The 27159-nt window shown below is 38.3% G+C and overlaps 1 protein-coding gene across 5 annotated transcripts in view; it reads left to right on the top strand.

The window, feature by feature from the left end:
* PDE4D (phosphodiesterase 4D) overlaps window positions 1–27159 on the top strand; it is a 785924-nt gene that overhangs the window by 513661 nt on the left and 245104 nt on the right. For all 5 annotated transcript variants that reach the window (XR_009353968.1, XM_059175042.1, XM_059175044.1 and 2 more), the window contains exon 2: window positions 16089–16280. Coding sequence is in view for 4 of the 5 variants with exons in the window: in XM_059175042.1 (XP_059031025.1) it covers window positions 16089–16280 (192 nt within the window). In the remaining variant the exon portion in view is untranslated. The remainder of the gene's footprint in view (window positions 1–16088; window positions 16281–27159) is intronic.

Genomic DNA, 27159 nt, shown 5'->3' with positions numbered 1-27159 from the left:
TCAGGGCTATCCATTCCCAGCTCAGTGCTATGGCCCAGGGTCAGTTCTTACCTCTCTGTTAGAAAGAAATACATTCCTTTTTTTTCCCCTCAAAAATTCCTTAGAGTAAGAAATAGGAACATATTTGTTTGGCAAAGCTCATCTGTGATGTATTTAAATAAGTTTAACCACATTGTTGTTTGTACGTCCTCCCCTGAGTATTATTAAACATTAACCAAAGGGGTAAGGCATCACAGTGTTGCTAAGATGATTAACAAGGTAACCATAGTGGAGGACTCTTACTATAAACTCTCAAGATTTTGTCACACTATTATTTAGAGACCTGTAAACACATCCATTCATTTCAGCAAAATGTCACATTCTACGCAAAGGTTTTGAACATTGTGCTCAAGGCAGCTAGATAATATCTCACAGTGAGTTCTAATAGGGGACATTAAAATAAGAATTTGTCTTTGTTTCAAGCTTTATGAAATTAAAACTAATCCAATTGTTTAATCTTCCATTGAAATCTTTAATGAAAAGATCAGAAGATTTTGGGTTGAATTATAACACAGTCACTTAAATCAGTGAGACTCTGGGCAAACTGTTGCCCTCCTTCCTGAGTCTCAATTTCCTCTTTGCAAAGGAGGATAAGAATCCACATCCCCACCACCCCCCAGCCCCACTGCCAAGTGCCCAGGGTCACTGCGTGAACGCCACTGAACAATGGCTATGAAAGGGCTGTAGAAACACTGTGGGACTATGCCAGAAGCACAGAAGGGAAAGGCCTTCAGGAGGAATTCCTTTGTTTCCCCCAGGACAGGACATCATAGTCCAGCTTGTAATTAGAGACACAGCTGGAGCTCATGGACAAGGGAAATGGCTAAAGCACCCACAGTTCCCTGAGAGATGATTTTCCTGCTGCCTGAAGGACCAACTACATTAGCGGCAAACATGATATCCAAACTAATTACACTCCAAGTGTAAAGGCAAGGGGGAGGAAAACTTTTCTTTTCTTCCCTTCTAGGTTTTTTGGCTGACCTAATAATAATAAATTGACTTAAGACAGATTAACAGGAAAAATACAAATTTAATTTTGCCCATAAAGGAGCCTCCCATGGTCACAGAAGGGTCAAAGAGAAACAGTTGAGCCTCATATGCCATCCTGACCTCAGAAGGAGGCTGTAGGAATTTGGGGCTTCAAAGGGAACGAAGACAATCCACTGGAAGATGAGAAGAACAAATGCTTGCTCTGCCATGCAGGTGTCTTTCCAATGTAGAAAACTGTCTTTGGTTATAACTCTATTCTTGGTACATACTCCCAATCTACATTTTATTTATTTATTTATTTATTTTAGATGCTTAAGGGGGGAGGTTAAAAACTCCTCTTGAGTCTGGTAGGCCTTAATTATTAAATTAATCCACATGCCAAAGTGGCACTTTCTGGGGCAACCCACTCTGAACCCAACCAAAAGACAAGTGTTTGAAGAAGCCAAGAGCCAAGAATCATAAACATGGCTCGGGGTTTTTCCCCCCCTCTTGTCAAATTTAATTTCCAGTTCTAAGTTTTATAGGAAAAGATAAAGGTTAAAATAAAAACACATTTTAAGGTTTTGTTTTAAAGTTCTAAAGATAGGAAAAAAGCAAGAAATATACACACACTGAATAAATACTTATACTCCAATTTGGATTTCATGGAGTACAGGCATCTCTAGACCTATTTTCAACATGTGGTAAAAATTAAAATTTCAAAGTTAGCAAAGTATATAGTCATGTTTGGGGTGTTTTTTCTTCTAAACTAAGTTTAAAAAACCGACATCTATTCTTTTTTAGACCTCTTAGTAGTTTAATGTGTGAAAAAGAATAAAATTTATTTTATAAAATTTTCTATAAACATAAATTTCAAATCAAATTATCTAGCAGTGTGCTTATTTATATAGGCAGGCTGGAGATAGAGGTTCTATTCACATATTTCACTATGGTGGTACAATGTAGTACTAAATATTTTACAGGCCAGGAATCAAAACATTTACAGTTCCTATTAAGAAATACTATATTTAAAATTCTGGAATAACCATTTATAGCCAGTTAGAGAAATCTTTGCTTGGGTGAAAGACTGCCCCATTATTACAGATGACCCTGTTTATACTGTCCTTGTTAAAAAAAAGTATAAGTCTTGGGACACCTGGGTGGCCCAGTTTGTTAAGCATCTGACTCTTGGTTTCTGCATAGGTTATGATCTTGGGTTGTGAGAAGGAGCCCCATGTGGGACTCTTGGCTCAGCACTCAGCATGGAGTCTACTTAAGATTGTCTCTTCCTCTCCTCCTATCAATCTGTCCCAAAAAAGTTCATGCTCACTCTCCTCTCTCTCTCTCTCTCAAAAAAAAAAAAAAAAAAAAAAGCGTATCTTTTTTTTTCTTTTTAATAGAGGTATAATTGATGTATAACATTAAATTAGTTTCAGGCATACAACATAATGATTCAATATTTACATATACTGCACTAGTGATCACCACAATACATCTCATTACCGTCCATCATCACACAAATTTACAAAAAGAAATTTTTTTCTTGTGATGAGAAATGTTAAGATTTATTCTTTTGGTAACTTTCAAGTATGGGCTATAATGTTATTGATTATAGTCACCATGCTGTACATTACATTCCCATGATTTATTTATAATTGTTGACTTCTTTCAGTTGACCCCTTTCACTCATTTCACCTATCCCAAAAAAAGTGTTGTCATTTTTTAAAGTTTTTTTTTTTATTTTAATTCTAGTAGAGAAGCATGACTTTAAAAAAGTCATTTTTTAAAATGGGTATAAATGGGAAATAATCCAAAACTGGGAGCCAGCATTATACCGAAAAAAGTCTATAAAGGAGGAAAAAAGACAAAATACACACAGTTCAGTATCAGAGGGCATCCAGAAAATGGGCAAGTTGGCAGAAATGGATGACTATATAACAGATGTTTGGAATATATAATTGCATGAAAATGAAAGGAATTTTAATGGCTGAGAAAGGAAAATTTAACTTTTTTCAAAAACATAGTTAATGTCAGAGCAAAGAGGTCACAATAACATTGCTTTCTAACTCGAAATGAATTGACAAGAGGTCAGATGTGTTTAGAAAATAGTCATGCATTTCTCTTAGCTATGGACTTGGCAAATCAAGGATTTATGAAGAGCCTCACCATGAATTTGGTTGTCCTGAGGGAAGAAAGTCCCATTTTAATTTAGAAGCAGAAACTCACTGCAGCTACTAGTCCTGTGCCTTCTCAGTCAACTTCATTCTTCCCCAACGGTATGTGGCACTAGTAGATGGCTGATGAATATTTGCAGAATGGAGAGACTCATTTCTGTGACATATTCCATCACCTTCAAAATGTGTTGGTTGGTTGAGTTTGACCTCTAAGGAGACAACAAAATGCTTGCTCAACCAGAAATACATTGAAGCTTAGTGAAGGAAACCAAAAACTGAACTCCACTCTATTATTTCAGAAGCTCTGTAGCCAGGAGAATGCCTCAGGTAATTTCTTTTCCTTCCTCTGGAGAAGTACATCTGACTCTAGTTAGTCTAAGAGTTCAGAACAGGAAGGTCTTTAGGCATCTGATTCAACTCACTACATTCCCATCCTGAAGAACTAACTCAGCCCTTATTCCTTGCAAATAAGCTACACAGTAGTACAGAGTAGTTCTGTTCTAGATTTGGATAAGCTATGACATAGTCCTAGAATTTTTTTTCCCACAGACTCTGGCCCATACTCCTAGAAATGTACACATTCAGAAAGGCATTTTGGTCCAGAATCCCATTCTAAATAACGCAAGTCTAGCTGGATCTGGTACTTGAGAGACCTCATTGACTCAAGTGGAGCATGGCTCCAAATCCTGAGGGAAACAGACCCCTTTCTTCCAGTATCTCTTCTGATTCAGAGACACATTCATGTGTCAGCTTATGCTTGAATTGATTCTTTCCAGCTTTTCTGATTGGCATCAAGACAGAACAGAAATGGGCTGGCTTTTGCTCTTTACAGAACAAAGAACTGTGTGTAATAATTATAAACTTATTCTCTAACACTCAAACACATGGATGATAAGAAATGTCTTCATGAAATCATGCAAATATGTATAACCAAAGGAAGTCAATGGGAGTGGGGAACCTAACGAAGTTTGAAAAATGGTAGAATTAGAGCTAGTAGGTATCACTTTGGCCTGTGTGAGGAACTTTTTTTAGTCCAGAGGTAGATCAGATGTGGAATGTTGGACAGTTTTACTTCCAGAACTGCTAATTTAGTTTGGTGCAATGTAGTTTCTTAGAAGTTACTATACTAACATATGAACACCCAAATCAAGTGTCTTTAAAAAATAAGTCTGACTTTCAAATCACTGTCTAGGATGGGCTTCGGGGGCAGGGCAGCTCTTCTTACTTTCATTCAGGTGCCAGGATCCTCCAATCCTGTATTTCTTACGGTTCTTCATGGCTTCAGCACTCCTGGCATGCAGCTGGCTGGAGAAAGAGCCCATAGATGAGTGTGTGGGAGGAGTAGTGAGTCCTGAAAGTGGCATACAGTATTTCTGTTCACATTCATATAGCCAAATCTAATTGCAAAAGAAGCGTGGAAAGGACGACTTCTTGTATGCCCAGGAACAAGCAGAGAATGGAATTTGGCTTACAGCAAGCAGAATTTGCCACATTCACAGTCCTGATGATTGAATTCTATGCTTTTCCAAGATTGTTTTGACTTTAATCAGGATTATATAAAAACCATTTCAAGGAAATATAAAAAATACCTTTATTCTTCAAAATCATTGTTGAAGCGGATCCCACAGCTTTTTGCCTGTGCGCCCCAATGTCTTTATATCTTTAAAGGATAATTTGTCAGCATGTACCATTCACCCAGTTTAAGAACTCACAAAGGAAAGCTAATTTCAGTGTGCCTGTAAAGCAATGAGCTGTGTGCTATTAGGTGTGAGCATTTTATTCTCTGTTATACATTTTTAAATAATTGTAGAAGAGAGTGCTTGTTTATGACCATGATAGGGTAATATTCCTATAATTACTTTACCCTGGTAGAATAGAAGCAATGATGTCAAATTCAGGTCCCACAGCTCTCTGAATCCCTTCTCTGTTCTCTTCTACCCCCATCAAAGTGGAAAAATCCATCTGTTTGGATCATTGAGGTTGGAAATGGAGTAATATCACTTCTCCAAAATAGATTTAATAGTATGGCTGGTAAATTGTTTCCTGACCTGTTTGAGGGAGAGTCCAGACCCAGAGAAAAACATGGTGTCTGAGTTTTTGTATCCATTACTGGAAAAAAATCAGATTTAGGTTGTGTTTTTAAAGGCAATTCTAGTAGAACTATTATAGTTTTTGTTTTCAGTTATAATCTTGCCGAGACTTAATGTACTTCACATATTGTATTTTAAATGATAAGTATTTTCACAAAGGATTCATATTTGCAAATTAATTTTTGATAAGTCTAAATACATGAATAGCTAAGAATGAGACTAAACTCCATTTTAAAAGCCCACCCCTCAAAAAGATAATCATACTGTCTGTGAGACAGGTATGGTTTAAAGAACATCCTCTTCAAACCTTCAAAGTGATTCTCATACCCTGCCTGGTGGAATCACTCCCGACTCCCTCAGGACAGCTGATAATCACTCATCTGGGAAAATGCACATGTGCAAGTAGCAAGAAAGATTCTGAAAAATAGGAGTAAGCTTTGAAAATTTGAGCAATAATTACATCAATAAATAAATAGGAAAAGAGGATGAAGAAAAAATAACCTCTAGAATAACTCATCTTTTATGAAAAAAATACGGTACTACATTTCCCATTTCAGTCGTTCTGTTGTTTTCCTGTCCTCTCCTGCTCTATCATTGCCTCGATTGAATATCAGCTGGGAAACTAATGGACATTAAGCTCTGAGCCGCTCACTGGCTGGGTCCTTTCTGGGTTTTGGAAGGGAGGGGTATTGGAGCTTTACATAGTAATAGGTTCTGTAAAATTTGCGAAAGGAAAATTTTTTTTTGGTATTATTTTTTTCAAGGCAGACTCTCAAAACGTTATAACTTTCATGTACCACAAAACCTGGATCCTGCTCCTGACTCTATGGCTGCATTGATGGTCAGACAGAAAGATATTTGATATAACTCATATTAAAATGCCTTTTGGGGGTGCATGGTTGGCTCAGTTGGTTAAGCGTCTGCCTTCGGCTCAGGTCTTGATCTTGGGGTCCTGGGATCAAACCCCATGTCAGGCTCCCTGCTCAGCAGGGAATCTATTTCTTCTCCCTCTCCCTCTGCCCTGCCACCAGCCACCGCCCCCTCCAGGCTCTTGCTCTCTCTCTCTCATATAAATAAAATATTAAATAAATAAATAAAATAAAATGCTTTCTGACACCCTAGCCTTTTAAATGCCTTTACAGATAATTTCTTCAAGAGAACTAATCAATCACATTGATTGGTAGAATTCTTTCTTTCTTTCTTTTTTTTTAAAGGTTTTATTTATTTGACAGAGAGATCACATGTAGGCAGAGAGGCAGGCAGAGGGGGTGGGGAAGTAGGCTCCCTGCTGATCAGAGAGCCTTTTGCAGGCTTGACCCCAGGACTCTGAGATCATGACCAGAAGGCAGAGGCTTAACCCATGAGCCACCTAGGTGCCCCGGATTCTTTCTTTTAAAAAGAGACTGATTCCTGGCCAAAGATAAAAATAAAAGTCCATTTGAAGAGAACCACATAGATAACCATGATAAATAATGAGGATATGATGAATAGTGTTGGATCTAAAGATATTAATGCATTTCATAATACAGATATTTCTTGAGCAAGTACTATGTGCCAGACATTATTTTAGGTACTGGAGATCCATTAATGACCGAAGTAGATAAAAACTTTGCCTTTATAGAGGTTACATTCTAATGGGGAGAATAAGATAAACAAACTAAGTAAATAAAGCTTATCAGAGCCTGATAAATTCTATAGAGAAAAAAAAAAGAGAAAGAAGCTAGAAAAGGCTAGCAGATTAGAATAGGAACTTTTTTTTTCTGGAAATTTAATTTTTTTCCAGCATTACTGAGCTGGAAACAATTTAATTTTTTTCCAGCATTACATTCACATAAAACATTGTGTATGTTTAAGTTTTACAGTACAATGATTTTATATATATTTACTACTTTTTTATATATAAAACTATTACCAACATAAGGTTAGTTAGCACATTTATTACTTCACATAGTAACAATTTATTATGTGTGCGTGTGTGTATGCTGAGAGCTTCTAAAATTTACTCTTAACAATCTTCTAATATTTAATACAGTATTAACATTTATAGTCACTATGTTGTACATTACAATCCTGCACTTTCTCATCTTATAACTGGAAGTTTGTAGCTTTTGACCACCTTCACTATTTCCCCTACCTTCCCTCTGCCCTTGGCAACTACCAGTGTGTTCTCTATATCTATGACATGTTTTTTGTTCTCTTTGTTTTGTTTTGTTTTTTAAGAGTCCACATATGTGATCATATAGTATTTCACTCTTTCTTTCTGATTTATTTCACTTAACATAATGCCCTCAAATTTCATCCATATTGTTGTAAAGGGCAGGATTTCCTCCTTTTTTATAGCTGAATAATATTCCATTGTTTTATCCATTCATGGTTGATAGACACTTTGGTTGTTTATATGATTTGACTATTATAAATAATGCTTCAGTGAACGTAGGGGCACAGGGATCTCTTCAAAATAGTGATTTCATTTCCTTTGGATCTATACCCAGAAGTGGGAATGCTGGATCACTTATGGTAGTTCCATTTTTAATTTCTTTAGGAACCTCCAAGCTGTTTTCCATCGTGGCAACACCAGTTGATATTCCCACCAACAGTGCACCATGGTTCCTCCCACTAGGAGGCTAGAAAAGGCTAGGAGATTAGGGTGACAATTGTAAATAGAGTAGCCCAGAAATATCTCTTCATGAAGGTGACATTGAGCAGGTGTCTGGGTAGAGAATATTGGAGGCAGAGGGAACCCCAAGTGCAAAGGCCCTGAGGACGGGCTGCTCAGATGTGTTCAAAGAAGTCAGGCAGCTAAGAGATTGAGGCAGAGGGAGCAAGGGGAACGAGATACAGGATAAGATTAGAGAGGCCTCAGGGAGCCAGATCTCTCCTAGAATGCCATGAGCCATTGTGAGGACATAGTAGTTACTATTAATAAAATAGGAAGCTGCTAGAGAATGGCAAGCTCGGTTGCAAGGATCTGAGGACATGTTAGCAGTATCCCTCTGTCTGCTGCACAGAGAATAAGTGCGTGTGTGGTAGAAGTAAAGGGCACGCTATTAAAAAATAGTGTTGCGCTGTGGGCTTATCAAAGCGGTCTTGGTTGCTCTGAATCAGAGAAAAATAAATACAGACCCCCCCTCACTTCCACCTAGTTAACATGACACTGTTCCTCTTTGGGCTTGTGCTTGCCAAAGCCGAGTTTGAGGAAAAGTGCATTTTGGAAAAATCACAGCTTAGAAGTGGTCTCAGAGAGCTGCAGGTTGACAGTGACCCATTACGGGCAATGCAAGGAAAGTAAAACTTGGCAGGACTGCCTCTGATGCTCAGGTCTTCTCTGCTTTCCTGGTCCCCTCCATACTTTTCCATGTGAGATCAGCAAATGAAAACGGGTGGCAGGGGAAACATGTGCACGCTTACTTGTTTTACTCACAATCACAGAGAAGCCTGAATAACTTTTTAAATATAAATTCAGGGCCACTGACAACAATGAAAGTGGACGTGCCCCGTTATCAGCCGTCTATCAGGTTAAATCTGTATTTATGACTTGGACTGTTTGTTATTTGTAGAGAATTGCTGCCAACAGAGGGCTCAGCCCATACCTGCAGGTTTTGCCTCTGATTCACACTGCCCCCTGCTTCCACTTGAGGACCTGTTCGAGATCCTTGGCTAAGCAGAAACTCGTTTAAGAAGAGATTCCTTTAAAATGATCATTAAAAAATCTCCTATAAACCTCAAGTAAAAACAATTCTTGGTTTGGATTTTTTAAAAATGTTAAAAGCAACAAACATTTTCCAGAAAACTTGACCTTTTGCCATCCCTTTCAGCAAAAATCTACTGTCCAAATCCAGCTTGTCCCTTCTGGCTTCCAGTCCAAACATTAAATGTATGCTGTCATTTTCATCTGGAATCTTTTTTATTGTCCTGTGTCACTTGGGGGTGTCATTGACAAGTCATAAACAAATGATGTGTATTTCCAGAGATCACTTGATATTTTTACTCATAAATAACCATACACCTTTCACCTTTGCGCCAAGCTTTTGTTTATAAAAAATGATCTGTGAAAACAAAGGGTGAAATGTTCCTTTCTTAAATGCTATTCCTTCGCGCAAATATAAGTGTGAGGCAAACTAGCAATGCATACCATCCTTTAACTGGATAATCCACCACAGTGGCCAAATACTATGTCCTGCCAGGGTGTCCTATTTAAATTTGAGATGCGGTCTTTGATTGATTGGAAAAGAGGGCTTTTTGCTACAGACTCATTTCCATAGATAATCTGAGCTAAGTAAATATTAAAATGGGGAATTTTCAGAAGGGGGATTTCTTTACTCCAAAGAAGCTCTTTGACCTGTAGGGAGATCTCAAATGGGAAATACCTCTGGCAATAATTGGAAACAGTTTTCATAGTCTTTTGGTATTGATAATAATGGATAAAATATTTATCATAAAGAGAAAAAATATTTTAAACTGCTTATCCAGCTCCGGTTACAGTGACATTGAGCTTGAAGATGAACCAACCCCGGCGGCCTCCCTCCCCACCCTCCCCTTGCCCCCTGCAAGTGGATTGGATTCCAGTGTAGAGCCAACAGCATGGGCTGCAGTATACATGGGAGAGTCTGGCATAGGAAGAAAACAGTAATGTCTTTGTGATTCGAGGTCCCCCAAGTATACCCAGTGGCTGGAGGCCTGAGGTCTGAAGGACTATTTCTGCTCATTATAGTCTCATTATATTCGTCTGGAACCCCACCCAGGTTGTTGGAACCTCATGCCCTCCATAGTTCCTAGCAGGAAATGGTGCTTTCTCCTCAGTGAGGAATATCTTGACAAAAATCAGCTGTCTCCACCCTCTCCCCAGATGTTATCACACTGGAATCATGGAGTTGGGTGGAGACAACAGCAGCTAAAGCTGGAGGAGGGATCTGGCTGCCCAGTTTCTCACCTCACTGCTTCCTTGTGTTTGATTCAGGTGGTTTGGCTGCCCCACCCTCCCGGTTCCCTTCTTCTCTTGTCTCTTCCTTTAGGTTCTTCCCAAAGCAGTGTGTTCAGGCACAGAGAATGACCTAGAAGGAAAGTCCCCCTCAACGATAAAGGGCAATAACAATAAAAATGACAAGAGCTGCTAAATACTGGGAAGGTCCTACCACCAGGCAATGTGCTATGCTTTCCAAACGTTTTCTCTTCTAATCTCTTTCGCCGCCCTGGAGCTGGGCACTGGAATTATTCTTATCAGAACTGGGGGCTTAGAGAGGTACAGTAACTTGCCCAAGAGCATGCAACCAGAAAGTGGCAGAACCAGGATTTGAAATTTAACCCACTTTTTCGCTCTCCCAAGTGAATGTTTTAACAGGAACATTTTTGCTCTCTCCTTACCCCCAGCAGGGAGCAGGAAAATCTTTATCATCAACACACCAGTGTTCTTAATACACAGCGACAGAGGCAGCTCTCAGATGCTCCTGGCATTAATGGGGACTTCCAGGGTTCCCACCAGCATACAGCTTTCAGCAGCTGCTAGTTCTCTCTGGGTTCTTCCCGTGGGAGAGCTTCACAGATGCTTTGATAATGGGACATCTGTTGATAGGGGCTTCCAGCAGTTTCTCCCCTGGAGTCTTCATGTTTCTCAACCTCCTTCAGGCTCCAGCCTAGAGATGCAAGGTCCTGAGGGTCAGGCTACGTGAGGTGAGCTGCTTACCCAGCACAATAGCAGAACCATGGCTCAGAGGAAAGCCCAAATCATGACCAAGAAGAGAGGCAGAATGTCTCAACCAGAAGCAGGATTGAATATCAGGACAAAAGATGGGAAATGACTCCAGGCAAATAATTGCAAGATCAGGAGACCCTGATCTGTGGTAGCAGTGGAGGAAACTGAAGGGAAGGTGGGTCAGGATAAGTCATTCCACCCACAGGGGACAGTGTGGAGAGATAGGGAACAGTTGGGTTGATTGGTTGGTTTGTCTGTTATCTGTTTGGTTTCTGTGTGGAATGAGGACCACAAAAAAGGACGGGCCTGTGGAGGAAGTGGTCTGAGTAGTGCTAGTACACGTGGCCCTTAACAGTTCGATAGTGGGAGGCCACCTGATCATCACTTTTCCTGCTCCTTCATGGGGCGCCATCCACAACTGCATCGGTGTTTCTCCACAGATGCCTTCTGGGTGAAAGCCAGCTCCATTAGGGAATATATGCATCCTTGAACTGCATGAAGGACAGCAAACATGTAGAATAATAGAGCATCTCGCTTAGTTCCATTTGCTAAGACCTTCCGCAGACCCACCGACTGCCCTTATTCCAAATGAACTCTTGAGCTCTATAAAGAAGTCCATCAGATGGCTTAAAGCAGACATTCTTTTACACCTTACTGTTGTCTTCATAACCGGAAAAATAGGAAAGGTGGCAAATTCCAAAATGTGGGGACTCATAAAGGCAGAGTCTCAGAATTAGGCTTGACATGCAAGATCTGTAAGTTAATGATACTTATATATGAATGATCCTTTCAACTAGTTAACATTTGAAGTTCCATCGAGGGGAGGAAGCTAAAAGATACTCTTGTACTTTTCTAATGGTTAGTAGGTGGCTTTGCAGTAGAGACAGACACGGTGATCATTCTCCCAGACTCTGGAATCAAGACAGCTTGAGTTTAAAACCTACCTGCAAACTGCATAGCCTTGAACACTTATTTTACATGGAACCACTACTCCGTGATTTAGATTATTCACTTGTCAAGTGGAAAATATAATGCCTATTTCAGAGGGTTATTGAGGGGATTCGATGAGGTAATGTATGTAAGGCACAGAGCACAAGATCTGGCTCATGGAAAGTGTTCCAGAAGTTTTACTGTCATCATTATCATTATGATTACTGTTACCACCATCATCATTATTATTCTCCCCAATTCTTCCATTACTTTCCCAAGCTTCTGCTAATCTTTTACTTAGACTCTATCTCTTTGGCCGTGAGTCACGAGAAGATTCGTTACATGAAAATGTTTGCCAAAGAGTATACTTAGGAAGTTCAGGGTTGGTCTCTTTGGTTCAAGTATCTAAGGTTAGGGTTAAACTTCACTGCCTTCTTGTTTAATTAATAACGACTTGACATGGACTGTTTATAAAGTTGTGTTTGAAAAATAAGTATTTTATGTGAACCCACCTATATTTTCAGCCTAAATTAACTCCCAGTTAATTTACTATTCACTGAGAGAAGCAGTACTGCCTTGATTTGTCCCAAACCTGACTTCCTCAAGGAAGCTCCTTAGTTCTAATTTTTGAACAAAAGAGCATCTCAAGTTTTTTTGGTTTTGTTTTGTTTTAAATAAAAATAAATGATAAAACACCAGACATTTATCATTCTCAATCTGTAAAACTAATACTAATACTTACTACTTAATATAATTGTACCAACCTTTGATAATCACTTCCTACAGATTGTGAGGTTTTATTGTGAGGGTATAATCGTTATGGGGTTGTTTTCATGAGTATAAAAAATAGTTTGGGCCTTTATTTACAGTAGATGTTCCTTAAGGTGGTAGTCTCCATCTAGTGGACAAAATATTATATTACATCTTACATAGAAAAAGAACAAAGCCCCTATAATATCCCATACCAAGCATTTTATTGACTTATTAATAAATTTTTGGTTTTAATAAGTAGCACTATTATAAAGACTATTAAATATTTTAAGATACTTAGCACTATTTTTTCCCAAAACTTACAATGAAAAGTTTGAGAAGTTGCTTAACTTAATTGGAAAAATTGTAATAGTAAAAGAATTTACTGATTTGGGAGATGGTATTGGTATTATTCAGTTGAACTGAGAAAAACTAAACCAGGAGTCACTCCTGTATCTCTTATATTTCTACTTATGGATAGCAGTGAAATATATTTTACTTTAAAACAGTAAAAGCATCTGAAGGGAAATAGACATAAACGTTCTTTTGCGTTCACATTACGTCCTTCGCATACTGAAAAGCTGCAATGACTGTGTCCCCAGAGAAGAAATCTCCCCTTTTTCTCTTCCTATTTAAAGGACTTTAGTGTCTTTCAGTTGAATACTAAATGCCTTCAAAAGCCCTCTTAAAATACTCTTAGGGGCGCCTGGGTGGCTCAGCAGGTTAAAGCCTCTGCCTTCAGCTCGGGTCATCATCTCAGGGTCCTGGGATCGAGCCCCACATCGGGCTCTCTGCTCAGAGGGGAGCTTGCTTCCCCCTCTCTCTGTCTGCTCCTCTGCCTACTTGTGATCTCTCTCTCTGTGTCAAATAAATAAAATCTTTAAAAAAATACTACTATTATATGAAAGCTTCTTAGAAGTCTGGATTAAACCCAGCTTGGATTGATCTTATCACCTTTATTTTTTTATCTCAGTGTGCTCATTAGAGGTGCTTAATAAGTGCTTATTTAGTTAAGCATATCCAAGAAGAGCTTGCCTGAGGTCCTGAATAAATCTCTTGTGATCGGACATCCTTTCCTCCCTCTGGCCTTCCTCAAGAATGCCCAAAGTCCCACATGCATGAAATTCCTTGTCCAGGGAAACAGATGTCCCCTGCTTGGGGACAAAATAATTATTATTATTTTTTAAGATTTTACTTATTTATTTGACAGAGATCACAAGTAGGCAGAGAGGCAGGCAGAGAGGAGGAAGCAGGCTCCCTGCTGAGCAGAGACCCTGATGCAGGGCTCAACCCCAGGACCCTGAGATCATGACCTGAGCCGAAGGCAGAGGCTTTAACCCACTGAGCCACCCAGGTGCCCCTATGGTTTACTAATTATTCATTAGAGCTGGAAAAGCTTCAGGAACAGTAGATGACTAAATCTCGTTAGCTCAGTAACTTTGGCCAATTAACTTTTTTTTTTTAACATTTTATTTTTTTTGTTTGAGAGAGAGAGAAACAGAGATAGTGAGAGAAGGCACAAGCAGAGAAGAGAAGGGAGAAGCAGGCTCCCTGCTGAGTGTGGCACTTGATCCCAGGACCCTACCCAAGGAAGACCCTTAACTGACTGAGCCACCCAGGTGTCCCCAGTTAACTTTTCTAGGAGCTGGTATCCTGTCTATAAAACAAGTCTATTCAACTCAAAAACCTCTCATTGTCTTTGGTGACCAAATAAATACATCTATAAAGTGGTGCAATCCTTCAAAAAATTTAAATTGGAAAATTTATGAATGGCCAAGTTAGAATATGAGTTTTTCTTTCTTTTTTTTTTATTAGATGGATTAATTTGGAGTTAGAATATGAATTTTTCTTTTCCTTTTTTTTTTTTTAACTAGATGGATTAAATTGGAGTCCGTGTTTTTTATTTAGTATAGACTCACAGGTGATTTATGAAACATCAAACCCTTCACTTCTACATTGGCCTCCAATCTTGGAGTCATAATACTATTTATTAATAACTCCAATGGAGAAAATAAAAGAATGTTTTTAAATTAGTTAATAGTTTACATAAAGTTTGTAATGGGAAAAACATTGATAACAACTAAACTTGAAATCATTTATTTATTTGTTCAACAAATTTTTAAACCACATACTTACTGAGCTATCTGAGCTTTTATAGTCCTCTCATAAGAACACATGTGACTTGACATTAATACTGGTTGATATATGACTAGAAAAGCTCTCTGTAGAAAGTTTATCTTAATTATAAGGACTATGACATTAAGAACTGTGCATTTGTGAGTTTGTCTTTCCCACTTCTAAAGTCTGTATTGCCCAGCACAATGTCTTCTAGTTATTCAGTCACCTACGCGAACTGCTTAGTAAAGATTTCTGAGTTGCCATGTGAAGTGCTAAGAACACCCAGAGTCTCCATTCTCAGAGAACTCACAGTCTAAGAATAGAGACCAAGTGGTACACATTTTCAGTTTGTTGAAAATGCGAGGAGAGGGAAGTTGTCTTGGGAGCATAGAGAAAGGCATCTCATAAAGGTATGGGGCATCAGTGCAGCATTTCAGGTAGAGTCTTCAAGGATGAGCAACAATGAGGACATTGTTAGGTACTGATGGCCTGATTGAGACGAGGAGGTCGTGGTTCATTAAGTGGAACATAAAGTGGCTGATGGAAAAAGGTTGCAAGTTGAGGTTGGGAATATGGTTGTTATAGCTGAAAATGGAAAGTTCAGACTCTGTCAGTCTACCCAAGAAATTCGGACTTTATCCTGAGCACAATAGTGAACTACTGAAGGGTTTTGAGCTGAGAAAGATCATGGTAAGATTTAAACTTTAGGAATACTCTCCATGAGGTACAGACTGGAAAATGGATTCAAGAGACTAACTTAAAGGCTCTATAATAATGTAGGTAGGAGTTGATGAAATCCTGAACTTAATATATTGGATTTGGGGATGGAGGGAAATGAATCCAGCATAAATTCATGTTTGGATGGGTGTAGGTGGGAAGGGGAGAGAGCCCAGGTTTCGGGAAGTGATAATGTTAGGCGTATAATGGCAACTTGATGAATTGAACCCAAATCGTTACAGGATTACTATGTATTTGTTCTTTTCCTAGAAGAAATTTAGTAGAACTATTCTAAGTAGAATGATTCTTTAGTAGTATGTAGTAGAACTATTCTTTGCACAGTGGTTCCTTTTAAACTCAAGTTTAGAGAGACACAATATAAACAAAAGTACCTTGATAAACAAAAGTACCCTAAACTGAAGACAAGAATATGAAGTCATGTGTCGTCTTTTTTTTTTTTAACTTTTGTGTGTTTTATTATTATCATTTCTTAATAGTGGCTATCAGCTGTCAATGTTCCCACTTTGACTTCCTGAACTGAAATCTCCCTTTACTATAGTATCTGCAAGCAAGCATTCATAGCAATGTTATTCCTTCTCCTTCTTTTTACAGTTTTGATGTGGACAATGGCACATCTGCGGGACGGAGTCCCTTGGATCCCATGACCAGCCCAGGATCCGGGCTAATTCTCCAAGCAAACTTTGTCCACAGTCAGCGTCGCGAGTCTTTTCTGTATCGATCTGACAGCGATTATGACCTGTCTCCAAAGTCTATGTCCCGGAACTCCTCCATTGCCAGTGATATGTAAGTATAATGATGAGCAAAAGGAAGACGGAACTTCTATAGAAAATCAGGTACATTTATCTGGTCAGTTGGTGACATAATAAAACCAATGATATTTTTTTAACTGCATCATTCTCTATGTTTGAAAGAACAGTGAGTAAAATTACATAAGCTGAAGATAGATGGTAGATTTAACTTGAGTACCTTGTCCCTCTTGAAAAGAAACATTTATTTTCCCAGAGAATACAATATCTGAGAAAAGTGAGAATTAAATTTTTAAAGGAAACATTTATACTTACAATATTAGCTTATATTCAGGACCTGAATTGTAGCTACCTAGCTACATGAACATTTTCTGATATTTCAAAATGCTTCAAACTCAGTTGAAAACTGTATGATAGTAGACTGAATAGCAGCTTGAATATATCTCAGTGATGTATGGTATAGATGTTTGCACTGGTTTGCCATATCACTTGAGAGATATTGGGAGGGTTTTGCTAAAATTTAACCAATTTTGGAATATTAATCACTAAAGGCAAGCATGGAAACATTGGGCAGATTTGAATGTCATTTAAGACATGGCACAGCTTGGAGAATAATTAAAACTGATAAGCAAGTTTGCAGATCCTGTACAATGCATTGTTAACTCATTTTCTCAGAACACTCCATTTTTGTGTTTACTGTAGTATTCATTAGTTTTCTGATTTCTGGAGGCTCCTAAATAGGAACGTACTCTTACTCAGTAGCTGTGCTATTATTTGTAACTCTGCCCCTGTATAGTCTCTGTCTCCACTTTCCTCCTCTTGCATCTGGACGTTTGTTCAATAACACCATCTTTCATGACACCATCTCAAAAACTCAGTACAAGTTGCAGTTCATCATATAGGAATTAGATGGTCTGGGGTCCCTGAGGGTCCAGTGTTATTCTTGGTTTGCCAACAGATGATCAACATATGCCTAATAGGTATAAATGAGGCTCTAGAAATGAAATTGTATTTTACCCATTTCTCGCAAGCTGTGGTTCTGGTTGTCATTTTATTAATAGTACTAAGATGATGATAGTATATTTTTTTCAGGAATGAACAACTAAACTGCAGGCATTTTCATTCAAATACTGAGTTACTAAACTCCAATTTTGTAGCTATCTCTGTTTGAGGCCCTGGAGGAGATACAAGCAAACTACAAGACGGGGTTCTCATCTCAGTTAACTTGTCTCACCACCTTCCTTTCATGAAGCACAGATCTAGACCACCTTTCCAAAAATGTTCAATCTACTTTTGCTTTTCTCTGCCTTTTTGACAATGAAACTTCTTCAGTCAGTTCTGGGTCTCCCCATCCTCCTGCCTCTATCCCACAGATCTACATCTGTTGTCTCTGGTTCCTTACCATGTTGTATTGCCTTGATATTCTGAAATCTATTTTCCATTCCTATTTACCTCAGAAGATCCATTAATTTAAGTAATATTTCTCAGTCACCCATTGGGTAGAAGGAATGGTGCTTGTCATTAGAGGAAATACAAGGTACATCTCATTTCCTGCCCTTCATCACTGTGTAGTCTCTCTTCCTTCCTGCTCACAAACCTCCCATTCTCCAGCATCTTTTGTAACCCTGCAACATATTTCCCCAAAGTATAGTCCCTTACCTCTAGTCTGTGCTTTGGAAAACTCTTCTCTATATGGGTTCAACTATCAGCTTTCACCAGATGACATACTGTTCAGTATCTCTGGTGCTACAACCTGAGTTGAGCTCCAGATCAGTAGCACTTAAATACTTTCTGGGAATTTATATTTTCTAGTCAACTTTTATTCTCATTATTAGTATATATCCATCATTAACTCAGTGTATAATGTGGGCAATGGTGTCCATTCTTCTTCACCCCAAAACAATGGCCCTTTTCCCAATGGCCCTGTCCTATGTTATTTTTGTCCCGTATTCTCACCTTTTAAATTTGAGATACTCATTTACTCATTCACACAAAATGTAAACTTAGTGAGCAAATATGTTATATTCAAAGCTGCCAATCTGCAGATAGTAGAAGGGCTGACCTTTTAGACCATTATAATAAAAAATGGTGAGCACCGTCCTTGAGGCACACTCAAAATTATGGGAGCAGAGAGAGGAGAAGGACGGTTTGCCAGGCAGGGAAAGGCAACTAAGAGGGACAACATTTGCATAATGTGAGGCCTAGAAAATCATGGCTCACTTAAATAGTGACAGTCTGGTTGAGGTCAATAGTGAAATGTGGCAGGATAGAAAGAAGATTTGAATACAGTCTATGGGACCCAAGAGTCTCAGAGGTTTTTAGCAGGGATTTGTCATGCTCATATTCTTATTTTTGTTGCTTCTGATTATCCTGTTGTTAAATGATTATCGAGAGTGAAGGATCTATAGGCAAGTAGATAATTTTGAAATCTGTAGAAAAAAATTTGGCTAAACATAATACAGGCTCAGGTGAAGGAAATGGAGGTGGGATGAAATTGGTCTGGTGGCAGGAGGCTTAGAAAATGGTTTGTGCTTGGGGGGAGGGGCAGAGAGCCAAGGGGTAGGAGAATCAAAAAGAATGCTGAAGTTTTCACCATGAACATGTAAGTGAGTGGTGACATTGACATGAGGAACACAGGATAGAGAGTGGACAACATGATGGCAGATAATGGATAACGAATTTGGGTTTTACCTGATGAGGATAGAACTCTATGGAAAGTGAGACTACAGTTAAAGGACAAGAACAGAGAGCAAAAATGACTGTCCAGAGGATGAGGAGAAATTAGAAGAACCAGTTATCTTATGTAATTGCTAGGTTTGGGTTGACAGGCAAGTGAAGATAATAGAACTAGAAGCCCACTGGGTTGAGGGGTGAATTCAAAGCAGAGATATCAGCAGATGCAAGCTTCTTTTTCAAAGTTGACAAGTTAAAGGGGGAGAGAGGACTAATGCTGCTTCAGGGAGAATTAAGTTCAAGGAAATTTTTCTTTGAATTCAGGACACATGAACTAAGGCAAGGAGGGGACATTAAATAAGGCACTGTAGCTGCTGACAAGAATAGACATCATGAGCTCAAGTAAAGGGATTAATTTTGGGAAAGTCATAGACAAGTGATGTCATCTATTTTCTAAACTTTTAGTAAATTTATTCTTGGATACCAGTGTATAGATTATTTCTCTTAGACCCTCTATTAAAGATTAAATATTCCATGCATTTTATGAAAAGTCTCTATTTCATATTTAAGTGGTATTTTCTTTCCAAAGCAAACTTACAAGGGTGATCTTATTTTTTCCCTATACCTATTCAAGAGTTTCTTTATCTGATTGGATTCATAAGAATGACAAATTTAATCAGCCTTGATACAACTCTATAAATTTTTGAAAAATAGTGTTTTGACATGTTCAGCTTTCTCATTCCCCCTGGGTATTTACATTGGATCAATAAGATTATATGTTCCTGGAAAGCATACTTTCTGCCAGGAAGATCAAGTTTCTCTGAGAAGCAAGGTGAATAGAATAAATAATTGCCATGTTAGTCTTTAATCTGATAGTACACATACCTTCTATACATAAAGGATTATGCCTTCTCTTCATTTGACTCCACACGTGGCCACATGTAAACTTCTATTTTCTTATCTCACCTAGTTCCTGATAATGCTAGGAAGATTATTCAGTGTCTGTAATTCAACTATCCTTTACAGGGAATGACATCACCATATATCTTAATCACTTTTGATGATTTTATATTTATTGTTCCAGTTAACGTTTCCATTGAGAATACCCCTTAGAAACCTCAAGTACAAATAGTACCAGTGAAGGTCAGTGATTATTTATGTGAATAAAATGTTTTGGAGAACTTTTAAATGCTATTTAAGTTGAAATATAATTGTTTAATTTATTGAGAAAGTGAGATGGAAAATCATTGCTTCTTAATAGACAGGATGTCATCATCCTCTCTTCTATAAATAGATACTAGTTAAACAGTGGAGACGTCAGGAGAAAATAAGACTAATAATGGGCATAATAACCATCATTGGCTGTGTATGTCACCCTTCATTTGGCAAGTACTTCCACATCTGCAATCTGATACTTTGATATTTTGCATAGTCCTATGGATAGGAACTTCATTCTGTTTTATAATTAAGAGATCCAAGGTCCTTAGAGCTTAAACTTTTTTAAAAGCACGGCAAATATTTTGATCATTTCTAGAACATTATCTTGGTAATGCCATTATAAACAAAGTGCTGGGAACTGTTGTAGCACAAACGGCTAAGAAATAGAAGTCTTGGGGCACCTGGGTGGCTCAGTGGGTTAAAGCCTCTGCCTTTGGCTCAGGTCATGATCCCAGGTCCTGGGATGGAGCCCCACATCAGGCTCTCTGCTCAGCAGGGAGCCTGCTTCCTCTTCTCTCTCTGCCTGCCTCTCTGCCTTACTTGTGATCTCTGTCTGTCGAATAAATAAATAAATTAATTAAAAAAAAAAAAAGGAGTAGAAGTCTCTGTTGACCAAATGCTTTTGACCAAATGGATTATTTGACATTTTGAAAATTTGGCTTTTAATTATATTTTAAGAATAAAATTAGGGGTGCCTAGGTGGCTCAGTGCGTTAAACCTCTGCCTTCAGCTCAGGTCATGATCCCAGGGTCCTGGAATGGAGCCCCACATCAGGCTCTCTGCTCAGTGGGGATCCTGCTTCCTCCTTTTCTCTGCCTGCTTCTCTGCCTACTTGTGATTTCTGTCTGTCAAATAAATAAATAAAATCTTTTAAAAAAAAAGAATAAAATTAAATAAAAGCTCAAATTTTTCAAAGACGCAATAAAAAATACGTGACTGACTCTTGGAAAATATATACAAGTCTATAGGATGAGGCTAAACTTAGCTTCTAAAAAATTGGCTTATATAAGGCAAAAGAGAAATTTCTGGAACTTCTGCTTGGAAGACTGCCACTTAGTTTATTTCAGTGTGTCCCCCATAGCAAGAATAATAAGAAAGAGGAAAATTTTAAGTATTAGCATAAGTACAGTGGAGATATAAATACATGAAAAGCGAATTTAAACTACCACTATTAGTAAGAAGTATTTTATAACTACAGAAATGACTGCGTAGCAGAAGGTTGCCCAAATGCTGTCATGAAGAAACACGAAGAAATCGCAGAGTAAATGAATAATTACATAAAATATATGCAGCTGTTTCCCTCTTAAATTTCCTCAGAATGCATTTAAAATTGTTTTAACTTCTGAATGACACTTACTTCTCTTGTTGCACTCCCTCCAGTAAGTAATGTTGTTTGTATTTGCAAATACATGGATACTCTGGAAAGTTTAGCATAAGAATTATCAGAGACAAGACCAACAGAATTTAGTTAAAAAACAAAATTATGAGTTTATTGAAGACAAGCTGCCTGGCAAACCAATTTAGCACTTTAGTTAAAAAGTTTTTCAGGTCACCAGGATAACAGGCCCTATAGTCCCTTGCTTCTGCTGAATAAACATTAACATAGAAAATCCAGAGGCTAGGAATGTAGCTCTTTATGCATACTTAGATATTTATATATGTAGAAGATGGGAGGAAAGGTGCAGAATGGACAATGAAAAGGAGGTGAGTAGACTTGACGTAGCATAGAAAATGGGGCCCACGTGGCAGTCTAGCTCATTAGTCCCCAGCATCCTACAGAAGTTCAAGACTGCATTGATCATTCCACTGATTAGCCACATGTGGACATTCTCTCAGGTAATGGGCATTATCCCTCATCCACTTCTCAAATTACTACCCTTTCTTCAGCAGTTAGCAACTCCCTCACTACCTCTTGAGCCCCTCATGTGAGTTCTTCAGTCCTAGCCATTCTTCCTCACTTCTTGAGTAGAAGGACGCTGTACTTCCTCTTGTCCTGGGTTTGAAAAAGGAAGGATGATTGTTTATGTGTCTATTCATCTCTTCAGTTACAGGTTACATTATTCCTGCTTGGCCTTACTAGGGGATCTCTAGAAATAAAAATAAGGGGCACCTGGGTGGCTTAGTAGGTTAACTTCTGCCTTTGGCTCAGGTCATGATCTCAGGGTCCTGGGATCGAGCCCCACATGGGGATCCTTGCTCAGCTAGGAGTCTGGCTCTCCCTGTGTTCCTCCCACTGCCTGTGCTCTCTCTCCCTCTCTCTCTCAAATAAATAAGCAAAATCACTAAGAAGAAAGAAAGAGAAAGGAAAGGAAGAAAGAGAGAGGAAGAAAGAAAGAAAGAAGAAAAAGATATGTTGTATTATAAAAGTTCTAGTCCTCCCAGGATCTGCATGAAAAGTTTATAGCCCTGCTGAGCTAGAGTTTAGATCTTATTACACCAATAAGTCCATCTCCTTTCTTAATCTTAATTTACCATTTGAGAATCCTGTAACATGATCTCAACATGGAAAAGTTGGGAATGGGTCATGGAAAGGTGTTATGGCCACATAATCTCTGCCCTTATTCCTGAATTTTCTCAACTAAGGAGTTCTCATCCATCACCGGTGGGGTGAGAGTAACAAGACCATGGCCAAGGTTCTCAAAACATGTGCTGAGGTCCCTGGGGCACCACAAGAACTCACATGGCTGCCTGGGATATATTAAGGGAGACATCAAAACATCTGTCTGTCACATGGGGAACCAATAGCTAGACATCTTTCCCAGTTTCAACTTTAGGTCATTACTTTTCTCTCTGTGATACCATCACTTTGCCAAACTGAGTTTTGGATAATTGCTGTGATCAAAAGCAGGTGCTGCACAAAAATCATCATGGAATAGGATAGAGGGGAGTCAGTGTCCGATTTTGTTCCAAAGGGAGAAGTTGTGTAGTCCTCAGCAGGCACTGAACTGTTGTGACAAAACCTTATTCAACAGTTTGGACTTAACTACTTAGTATTTGGAACTATTCAGTATTTCTTTTGGCCAATGGCATGCCTTAAACAATTGCTGAGAAACTAAGAGTGTTGTGAACTGAGAAAGTCTGAGAACCTCTCTGTTAGGGTGTTTATACATGTCCTTAGGATTAGAGCTAGATCAAATGTCTGTGTGAAGAGAGATTGTGTCAAGAGAAAGAAAAAAACAACGTTACAGATTCAAAGCCATGAACTTCTTAATGAGCTCTAGAGTAGAGAATTTGTTCCATTTCTAATTCTGTTGTGACCCAAGTAGACAAAATCTTTTAGTATTGTCAGAAGTCATTGTAATTTTGATAATGAGCCAGAGAAACCAGGCTTTTTTTTTCCCCCATTCCCAGTGGGTTGACCACTATTACTATTATTACTATAGAGAATTGAGACAGATACTAATACTAACCATTAAATACCAAGAACTCTATTGGCCAAGTATTCTTGGCTCATCAGTTACTATAATACATTCTTCGCTACTTTTTTTTTCTCTTTTTAAAAAATTCCACTTCCAGTCACTGAGGTCATTTTATTTGTCTCAAGAAACCAAAACAACAACAACAAGAAAAAAAACTACACAAAAAACAGGAATCCCATGAATGCTAAAAAATAATACTTATAAAGTAGTTAAACATATTTCTTCAATCTTTGAATTAAGGAATTAAAAATACCAGTCAAGTACACATATTATATGTTTTTAATCTCATGCTTTTAAAAAAATCATAAAAATAAAATGTTAATGTTCTGACATTTTGAATGATCATGTTTGTTAACGCCATAGGGTAAAACTAAGGAGTTGAATTTAATGTATTATTCCAACAAGAAGGTGTCAGTGTGTTTGGGTGACACTGTACTGTGTTCCAGTCTTTTATTTATTTATTTTTTAAAGATTTTATTTATTTGACAGAGAGAAATCACAAGTAGGCAGAGAGGCAGGCAGAGAGAGAGAGGGAAGCAGCTCCCCACTGAGAAGAGAGCATGATATGGGGCTCGATCCCAGGACCCTGAGATCATGACCTGAGCCGAAGGCAGAGGCTTAATCTACTGAGCCACCCAAGTGCCCCTTTTATTTATTTTTAAAAATGTTTTATTCATTTATTTAAGAGAGAGATAGAGCACAAGTGGGGACGAGCAGAGGAAGAGGGAGAAGCAGACTCCCACTGAGCAGGGAGCCCAACATGGGACCGATCCCAGGACCCCAGGATCATGACCCAAGCTGAAGGCAGCCGCTTAACTGGCTGAGGCACACAGGAGCTCCTGTTCCAGTCTTTTAAATAACTAATTAAGTTATGTGTTCTAATCCCCCTTGATTATTGCTGTCAAAGTAATATATCTTGAGGTTTTAGGGGACATGGAAAGGTAAATATTAGTCTTGAAAAGTTCTTAAAGCAGGTGGAAAAAAGAAAAGGAGAATGGATAACATTAAAAATTCATTATTTCCTGGGGTATGTGGGTGGCTGAGTAGGTTAAGCCTCTGCCTCTGCCTTCAGCTACAGGTAAGTATCCAACTCCTGATTTCGGCTCAGATCATGATCTCAGGGTTGTGAGATCAAGCCCCAGATTGGGCTCTGCACTGGGCCTGGAGTGTGCTTAAGATTCTCTTTCTCTCCCTCTGCCCCTCCCCCTCCATCACACTCTCTGTCTCTCAAAAAAAATTCATTATTTCTGTGACAAGATTATTCTTTTACACCTTCAGGGGACTTTGCCAAATATTTAGCATGCAATTTCCCTTTTGAATTTCCTCCATATCCTGTATGTTCCTTGGTGTTTGGACTCTAGTTGTAATTGTGGAGGAAAAAAAAGAAACAGAAAAATAAGTCACCTGAGTATTCCTCAATCCCCATACCTAAGAGAAAAAGGCACTGTGAAGACAAGCTATTTAAACTTCTAAATGTTTGATTATGCAGCTATACTTTTACCTTAGACTTAGTACTAAACAAAGTGTAACATCCACTTTTTAAAAAATTGAGACGAAAGTGTAGCTTAAAAAAAAGTGATCACCCCACAATTCTGTGAGTCATCAGACTTCTGCCAGAGAGCAAACTTAGATCAACCTTGGTAAAAGAGAAACTGACTTATTTTTCAGTGTGTGCGAAGAACACAACCCCCCAGAGAAATTTGTAAGTAAAATAAACTAACTAAAATTAGGAAATTTTGAAAACCATTTCAATAAGAAAAATTAGCCCAGTAGTCTGTCCAGTGTTGTGAGTGCAGAGTGGCCCTTGGTGAGTGACTCAGGTTGAAATTATTGGCTCCCCTGTAAGGGGACTTGTAAGGGACAGATGGGCATTATGAAAGAAATTCTAGTTCTTTTGCTTGTGGACCCCAGACCTGGTGGCTCTCATTTCTTTCCTTAACCCCATGCTTTTTCTCCTGTGTATTTAGGAGGACTAAAATGAAACCATGCAGCAGTGTATTAGAAAATGAAAATTACCTAAATATTAAATTTTGATGATGGATGATAGGAATGGGCAGTTTGTGACAGGCTTGGAGAAGGAAGATAATCCATTCCTGAGAGAGGGGCCCAATCTGGGTCTTCCACCACATTCCAAAAAATGAGTGTATTAGTGTGTTTTTAAATGAGAGTGTCATGCTTTTCCTCATTCAGCAAATATTGACAGTGCCCACTCCATGCCAGGGTACTGTCTGAAGAAGCTATGGGCCCGTCAAAACAAGAGAAAACTCTTGTTAGTATCATGTTAGTACTAACAAGTATCATGATACTTGTTAGTATCATTCCTGTCATTTTCTTTTTGTAAGTTCTAAATAGAAAAGGAGACTTACCCAGTCAATATTAAGATTCCTATGTGGATATACTCCTGTTTTCACTACCATATCAATGACTTTTTTGCTTGTCAGTCTTAGTTCCTTGGTGAATTGTTCTCAATGTCTTCTGTACCGTTGTCTGAGCCTTATAATAAAAAGTAAATGTTTATGGGATGTCTTTCTTGAGATAAGATGTATTAAGGGGTATGCGTAACTATTCTCACTAAACCCATGCAGTATGAGATATTTAAAGATATACTATTTAAAGATATACTATTACAAAAACAGACAAAGAAAGCCTTCAACCAGACCCATGTTTTTTCTTCAGAAAAGCCAAATAAAGAATATCAAACACTGGGCTTTTCTATCAGATTCCTGGGACTTCATTGTGTAGCTCAGGTGAGATTTGCTAAAGAAATAGTGCAATTATTCCACCTGTCTGTTGCGGTTTCTCTCTGGTTTTGTGTCAGCTTTTCATTAATTGTCTTGGGATTTCAGGGGTTTTCTTAACCTTGGTGCAGAAAAACATGTTGTCATTGATTAGTGGACAGTTCTGTCTAGACATCTGTAAGATGTCAGTTTCTACAACTTCTCACTGGAAGCAGGCAAGTGAAAAGCAGAAGAGAGAGTAGCTTTGTGCACTCTGGCAAATGTGGGAGTTGCCCTGCGACAGAGAATCACTGAAGCAATTCAGTCGATGAGGTTGTCTTCTTGTAAATGGTTATGAATGGTCCCCAAACCAAGACCTTTCAGCTCATTGTTTCACTTCCAGGGAGAACAAGGCTATACGCAGATATTGTGTTTCCCTGTCTCAATGTCCAGTCCTTCTTTGCAACTTAGACAACTTTAAGCTGAATTTGTTCTCTGCACCAGGAACAGTTGTGTTTGTTTGACTGGTTATTTTTTCTCTGTTTGATTTTTGTTTTTGTTTTGTTTTGTTTTGCCAAAAAAGTCAGAAAACAACTATTACAATTTATGTGTTATCTATAGGTCTCTATGGCAACTTTTTTAAGTGCAATAGAACAAAACTGTCATCTAATCATTATTATTTGCAATTATGAATACATTTCTATAGAAACTAAACAGAAGGCAGTTGACAAAAAGAAATATTTCACATTAAATCATAGAGTTAATTGCATGTGTTGACACACACGTCTTTTTGTATGTAATCTTTATGTTTAATACACTGAGTATCTATTCTTTTATTCCACCTGCTATAGAGATGAGGTAAAATTTCTATTTTACCGTGTCATTATTT

Source organism: Mustela lutreola, chromosome 5 (assembly GCF_030435805.1).
Source record: "Mustela lutreola isolate mMusLut2 chromosome 5, mMusLut2.pri, whole genome shotgun sequence".
Lineage (NCBI taxonomy): Eukaryota > Metazoa > Chordata > Mammalia > Carnivora > Mustelidae > Mustela > Mustela lutreola.
Note: the sequence above shows the minus strand (reverse complement) of the source record. Positions and strands in the feature narration are given on the sequence as shown.